Below are 7550 nucleotides of genomic sequence, written 5' to 3'. Positions count from 1 at the left end.
TACATCACAGCCTTCAAAGTGGCAATGGGTGGGTGATGAACAGCAGGTTTAATGTTAAGTAATTATATGCTTTAACCAATTGTTTTCCCAACTCCTCTAATGATATGATTGTGTTAATACAGATTTCTAGGGCTTACCCTCAGAACAACTTGAAATGCAGTCTCATCTTGGAATAGTGGAATCCATTTAACAAATATCTCAGGTAATTCTCCCAAGGCAAGTTAAGAGGAGAAAAAGCTGTCTTCAGTCAGTGTTTGACTAGGAAAGGATACCTGAGAGACCAAACATGACCATCTTGTCATTGTAAGCTTTTGCTGAACCAATGATCTTGACATTCCCTGGTACTAGCCTTAAACAGTATTGTGCTCATGTGCGGCCTCAGAAGAGTGGTAGAGGGACAAAGTTTTCCTAAGTCATGATGTTTGCACGGTTTTTTCATATCTATAGCTGTTTCAGAAGTATTCTCAGTGGGCCAGTACTTACTCCTCGGACCATTTCTTTACATACAGGTGATTTTAAAAAGGCATTAGGGCTGGAGAGATGGCTTAGCGGTTAAGCGCTCGTCTGTGAAGCCTATGGACCCCGGTTCGAGTTTCGATTCCCCAGGTCCCACGTTAGCCAGATGCACAAGGGGGCGCACGCGTCTGGAGTTCGTTTGCAGAGGCTGGAAGCCCTGGCGCGCCCATTCTCTCTCTCTCCTTCTATCTGTCTTTCTCTCTGTATCTGTCGCTCTCAAATAAATAAATAAATAAAAATTTAAAAAAAAAAGGCATTAAAAGTTTTGAAGGCTTAGTCCATGATTACAAATAGTAGTAATATAATTCCACTTAAATACATTTGTCCAGGAACTCAGAATTCCTTTTTTTTGGGGGGGGGGGGGTTGGAGAGATGACTCATTGGTTAAAGCACTACAAAAGCCTAACAACCTGGGTTCGATTCCCCAGGGCGTCAATGCCACATGCATAGTGTCACATGTGTCTGGAGTTCATTTGCAGTGGCTAGAGGTCATGGTGCACCCATTCCCCACCTCCTCTCTCTCCCTGCTTACAAATAACAAATAAATACAAGTTTTATAAATCATTTTTTAATCTATGATGATTTTTAGGTCGAATTTTAACAGTCACCTGAATAGCTTTTTTTTTAAATGACTCCCAAATAGCTAGTGCATTTAGCATTTACTTGATAACAAAATGACAGTAAGCATTTGGGGATATTTGTGCAAACGCTGCTCCAGTCACAAAAAAACCATACCCATGACCTTTTATCTTCAAGTAATTGCGCACCATATTTTAAAGTCTTTATGGGACCTTTTGACGTCTTTGCCTTCAAGTTGATTTAATTCTGCATCTCCTGGTGCATAGTATCGCAGGGTAGCTGTTCAGAAAACAGATGCTTACATGAAAAACCAGGTCGCTGGGCTGGAGAGATGGCTTAGCGGTTAAGGGATTTGCCTGCAAAGCTAAAAGACTTCAGTTCGATTCTCCAGGACCCACGTAAAGACAGATAGATGCACAAGGTGGCGCATGTGTCTGGAGTTCGTTTGCAGTGGCTGGAGGCCCTGACGCGCCCATCTCTCTGTCTCTCTCCCTCTCTCTTTCTCTCAAATAAGTAAGTAAAATAATTTTTTTAAAAACTGCGTTGCTCCTTAGAAATCAACCATTCAGAGAGGAAAGGGACCCCAGAAACCACTTCTGCACGGAAGGCTGCTCAGGAACATTGCAGCAAACGAGCCAGTCCGAGGCTTCCTGCAAGGAAGGGGCCCCAGGCACTGGCGGCAGGTCTTCACTCTCGCGAGAGTCTGGATCTTCGCGACGGGCGACCAGAGCGCGCCGCAGGCGGGCCCCGCCCCGGATGTGACGTCAGGACGCCGCGGTCCCCAGGTTCCGGGTTCCGGGCAGTGCGGCGGAGCCGGAGCTGGCGCGCAGCGCCGTGGAGACGGGCTCGTGGAGCTTCCGTGCCCGCGTGGGGCCCGAAAGAGCGCGGCGACGGGCCTGTGGGCGGGAAGCCGCCCCGACATGAGGTTCGCGTGCCTCTCCTTCCGGCAGCCTTACGCCGGGCTCGTGCTCAACGGCGTCAAGACCCTGGAGACGCGCTGGCGTCCCCTGCTGAGCAGCCAGCGGAACCGAACCGTGGCGGTCCACGTGGCCCGCCGGGACTGGGAAGACGAGGGCGCCTGGCGGGCGGTGCTGCAGGACCGGCTGCGCATGACGCCCGCGCAGGTGGACGAGCTGCTCGGGCAAGGGGAGAGGTTCGGCCGGGGCGTGGTCGCTGGGCTGGTGGACGTGGGAGAGACCCTGCAGTGTCCAGACAGCCTAGATCCCGAGGAAGTCGTGGAGCTGGAGACGCGAGCCGTGCTGTGCAGCCTGCAGCACAAGTACTTGACTGCGCTCTCGAACCCCAGGTGGCTGCTGCAGCCCTTCCCTGCGAAAGGGGGCAAGGATGTATTCTTCGTGGACATCCCTGAGCACCTGATACCTCCGCAGGAGGAGGAGGAAGAGGGTGCCACTGTGGGCTCTGGAGAGCAACATCCCGAGATGAGAGCCAACTAAGTGATGGCACGGGCCTAACTCAGAACTGCCACTCCCCCTTGCAGGACTCCCCATCGGGTGCTGCCCCCCTCCCCCTTCACAGATTTCTATGCTCTTGGAAAGACTTTTGCTCCCCACTTTTCCGCCTCTTGAACCTCTCTGGCCTCATTGACAGCGTGTCTCAAGTGTATTAGGAAAAGTGCCCGGGGTGGGGGGGAAAGCCTCTTTGTTGCCACTAACTTTTGTGCTATCGCTTTTTTTTTTTTATTAGTACAAAGAAATATGTTAGTACTTAAAAGAAAATGTGTTGAGACTGGAGAGCTGGCTTAGTGCTTAAGGCGTTTGCCTACAAAGCCAAAGGACCCAGGTTCGATTCCCCAGGACCCACATAAGCCAGGTCCACAAAGGGCTCATGCGTCTGGAGTTCGTTTGCAGTGACTGGAGGCCCTGGCGTGCCCATCCTCTCTCTGTCTCTATTCCATCTTTCTCACTCTCTCCTTGCAAATAATAAATAAATTGGTAAATAAGCAAAAAAAGTGTTGATTTTAGGTGAGGGAGGGGAGAATTTTCACAGCTGTGTGTCCCTGAAAAGGTCTTAGGAGAGAGAGAGAGAGATGAGCCACGTAAACAATGTATGCAGACTCATTTAATGTGCCTATTTTGGTTTTCTTTCTTTTCTATTTTTCGATGTAGGGCCTGGATCTAGCACAGGCTGAACTGGAATTCACTATGTAGTCTCAGGGTGGCCTTGAACTCATCATCCTCCTACCTCTGCCTCCCAAGTGCCAGGATTAAAGGCGTGCACCACCACACTCGGGCTGTTTTGTTTTTATTATTATTTAATCTTTGGGCAGGTGTATGTGTAGAGGTCAGAGGATGACTTCAGATACTTGGTCCTTGCCAGGTGTCTTGTTTGAAAAACGGTCTTGATTTCACGTTGATCACGACTGCTTACACCAGGCAAGCTGGCCCACACTTTGAAGATTCTGCCTCACCTTCCCATCCTGCTGGAATGACAGTCGCCCACTACACCAATCCAGCTTTATGGTAGTTCTTGTTGAAAGCAACAGACAAAGAGGCAGAGAGAGAGAGAATGGGCACTCCAGGGCCTTTAGCCACTGCATATGAACTCCAGATGCATGCACCATCTTGTGCATCTGGTTTACGTGGGTCCTGGGGAATCGAGCCTTGAACCAGGGTTCTTAGTTTTCATGGGCAAGGCTTAACTGCTAAGCCAACTCTCCAGCCCCAAGAAAAATATTTTTAAGTACATAAAATCATGTTTAGAAAATATCAGGTTCATGAAGTAGTCTTCAAATGGCAAATATTTTAGCAACCCTACTTGTAAATTAAAAGCTGGACTATATTAGTACCAGCTAAAATACCCAGTGCTTACTGCATATGTTAAAAGACTCTCAGGGCCTGGTGTGGCGGCGCACATCTTTAATCCCAGCAGAGGTAGGAGGATTGTCATGAGTTCAAGGCCATCCTGAGACTACATAGTGAATTCCAGGTTAGCCTGAGCTAGAGCCTCATTTATAGAAACATCAATTGCAAAAAGCAGAAGTGGGGCTGGAGAGATGGCGTAGCGGTTAAGCGCTTGCCTGTGAAGCCTAAGGACCCCGGTTCGAGGCTCGGTTCCCCAGGTCCCACGTTAGCCAGATGCACAAGGGGGCGCACGCGTCTGGAGTTCGTTTGCAGAGGCTGGAAGCCCTGGCGCGCCCATTCTCTCTCTCTCCCTCTATCTGTCTTTCTCTCTGTGTCTGTCGCTCTCAAATAAATAAAAATTAAAAAAAAAAAAAAACCTGTTAAAAAAAAAAAAGTGCCTTAATTTAAAAAAAAGCAGAAGTGACTAAAAGCTGGGCTGGAGAGGTGGTTCCAAAGTTAAGGTGCTTGCCTGCAAAGCCTAAGGACCCTGATTTGATTCACCTGTACTCATGTAAAGTCAGATGCACAAAGTGGCACATGCATCTGGAGTTTGTTTACAGTGGCTTAGAGGCCCTGGTGTACCCATTCTTTCCCTCCTTTCTATCTGCTTGCAAATAAAATATTTTTTAAAAATTAATAGAAGTGGGCTGCGGGGGTGGCTTAGCCATTAAGTTGCTTGCCAGTGAAGTCCAAGGACCCAGGTTAGATTCCCTAGTACCCATGTAAGCCATATGCACAAGACGACACATGTATCTGGACTTCATTTGCAGTGGCTGAAGGCCCTGGTGTGCCCATTGTCTATCTGCCTCTTTCTCTCTCAAATCAATTTTTTTTTTTTTTACAAAAATTTAAAAAGAAATAGAAGTTGGGGCTGGAGATATGGTTTAGTAGTTAAGGCACCTGCAAAGCCAAAGAACCTCAGTTTGATTCCCCAGGATCCACATAAACCAGATGTACAAAGTAGCGTAGAGTTTTTCGCAGTGGCTGGAAGCCCTGACCCACCCATGTTCTCTCTCTCTGTCTCTCTCAGCTTCTTTCCCTCTCTCAAATAAATAAATAATAAAAATAAATAACAGAAGTTATGTGCCTGTTACCTAGGCAAAATATAAAGTTAAATAAAATAAAGGCAGCAGTTTAGATACATTGTGTCTGGTAGCAACTAACAGTATGACTGATTTAACTGCTGAGCCATCTTCCCAGCCCTGTTCAAGATATTTTAATAACCTGTTTCAAGGTTCAAAAAGAAGTTCAGAGTGATATTCCCGTTTCTGTAGTTTTCTCAAGATCTCTCCTTAAAATTTTTTGGTACCCTCATCAAAATTCCATCAAGTTCAAAATAGTTGCTTCAGCTCCTGCCCTGAAGCCCAGATACCATGCCACATTCCAACCATCAGGAAGACAAAGAAAAAGGGAAGACACCTGGTGTGGTGGCGCACGCCTTTAATCCCAGCACTCGGGAGACAAAGGTAGGAGGATCGCTGTGAGTTCGAGGCCAACTTGACACTATATAGTGAATTCCAGGTCAGCCTGGACTAGAGCAAGACCCTTCCTCAAAAAAAAAAAAAAAAAAAAAACCTAACAAACAAAAAGAAAAGAAAAATGGAAGACTATGGCTATAAGACTATAAGGATGTATTTGCTAATGTACAATATGTATCTGCAAAGAAAAATAGACAATGTAGCCTTTATTCTAAGTAGCCATGTACCAAGATTAAAGATCAGGGTCTTTCAATAGTGGTAGCTTCACACAAGGGTCAATTTCACAATTTATGAGAGTTTTAAAAATGAACGATGAGAGCTGGAAATATGGCTTAGTGGTTAAGGTGCCTGCCTGTTAAACCAAAGGACCTAGGTTTGATTCCCTAGTGCCCACGTATAGCCAGATGCACAAGGTGGCACACACGTCTGGAGTTTGTTTGCAGTAGCTGGAAGCTCTGCCATGCCTGTTCTCATCTGCCTCTCTCTGTCTCTCTCAAATGAATGAATGAATAAATAAATAAAATACCTTTTTTAAATGAACTATGACAGTGTGTGTGTGTGTGTGTGTGTGTGTGTGTGTGTGTGTGTTGGCTGGGGAACTTCTTTGCCAGTGCTATTAAGTGAGCTGGGCCAGAAATGCCAGACATTTTGAAGTGTGAAGGTATAAAGGGTCACCTTGTATGCTTCATAAATTTCACATGTCCTTTGAGACATTTTCATAAGATAAACACTTGTTTATAGTTATCTGTGCCTCCAACTAAGCCCTGTATTATGTATGAACATGCAGCATTGTTGTTTTAAATGTCTTATTTTTATTTATTTGGCAGAGAAAGAGGGAGAGGGAGACAGAGAGAGAGAGAGAGAATGGGTGTGCTAGGGCTTCTAGCCACTGCAAAGGAACTCCAGACGCTTATGCCCCTTGTGCATCTGGCTAATGTGGGTCCTGGGGAATCGAACCTGGGTCCTTTGGCTTTGCAGGCAAATGCCTTAACCGCTAAGCCATCCCTCCATCCCTGTTGTTTTTTCAAGGTAGGGTTTGGCTCTAGCCCAGGTTGACCTGAATTCATTATGTAGTCTCAGGGTGGCATTGAGCTCACGGCAATTCTCCTACCTTTGCCTCCAAGTGCTGCGATTAAAGGCATGCGCCACCATGCCCGGCTTGTTCTCTATCTGCCCCAACCCCTCTCTGTCTGCCTGCTTATAAATAAATTAATTAATTAATTTAAAAAAAGAATCCAGGCTGGAGAGATGGCTTAGTGGTTAAGGAGCATATGTGCAAAGCCTAAGAACCCAGGTTCAATTCTTCAGGTCCCATGTAAGCCAGATGCACATGGTGGCGCATGTGTCTGTAGTGGCTAGAGGCCCTGGTGTGCCTATTCTCTCTCTCCCTCTAATAAATAAATCTTTGGAAAAAAGAAAAGAAGAAGCCTTTCAGTGAGACGTGAAGAGTACAGTGTTCGGGGTGGAGATATAGCTCGGTGGTCGATGCATGATGGCCTGGGTTCAAACTCTTGCACCTCACAAATGAGCACTATTTCTTCATTAGGGCAACTACTCAGTTTGTCCCATTTTGCCTCCTCTAGTGGACAACATTCAGTTTTACAGAATTGGGAATTCAAATCCTTATCTTTTTATCCAGTTTCCTTCCTGTGGTCTAGGATTTAAATCACAGACAGATGCAGTTTTCCAGGCTTTGTACTTACTAAATGTACCATTGTGCAATCTGAGGTATTAATCTCATTAACATTTTATTTTTTTAAATATTATTTATTTATTTATTAAGAGAGGGACATAGAAAGAGGCAGATAGTGAAAGAGGGAGATTGGGTGCACCAGAGCCTCCAGCCACTGCAAATGAACTCTAAACACTTTCTCCACCTTGTGCATCTGGTTTAGGTGGGTCCTGGGAAGTTGAACCTTAGGCTTCACAGGCAAGCACCATAACTGCTAAGCCATCTCTCCTGCCTGATATTTTCATTTTAAGAAATATTTAATTTAATTTAATTTATTTGAAAGACAGAAAGAGGCTGATGAGAGAGAGAGAGAATGATCATACCATGGCATTTAGCCACTACAAACGAGCTCCAGACATATGCGCCACCTTGTGCATCTAGCTT

At 45.9% G+C, this 7550-nt stretch overlaps 1 protein-coding gene across 1 annotated transcript; it reads left to right on the top strand.

The window, feature by feature from the left end:
• The first annotated feature begins 1932 nt into the window (after positions 1-1932).
• LOC101597145 (protein EOLA1-like) lies at positions 1933-2935 on the top strand. Its single transcript, XM_004666833.2, has one exon. It carries the CDS (start codon positions 2016-2018, stop codon positions 2547-2549), a length of 534 nt encoding a protein of 177 aa, XP_004666890.1. The 5' UTR covers positions 1933-2015; the 3' UTR covers positions 2550-2935.
• Positions 2936-7550: the final 4615 nt, after the last annotated feature.

Source organism: Jaculus jaculus, chromosome 4, assembly GCF_020740685.1.
Source record: "Jaculus jaculus isolate mJacJac1 chromosome 4, mJacJac1.mat.Y.cur, whole genome shotgun sequence".
Taxonomy (NCBI): Eukaryota; Metazoa; Chordata; class Mammalia; order Rodentia; family Dipodidae; genus Jaculus; species Jaculus jaculus.
This window is presented reverse-complemented; position numbering and strand designations above follow the sequence as displayed.

Coding starts and splice junctions, on each gene's coding strand:
- LOC101597145 (XM_004666833.2), top strand. CDS start 2,016: ATGAGGTTCGCGTGCCTCTCCTTCCGGCAGCCTTACGCCGGGCTCGTG.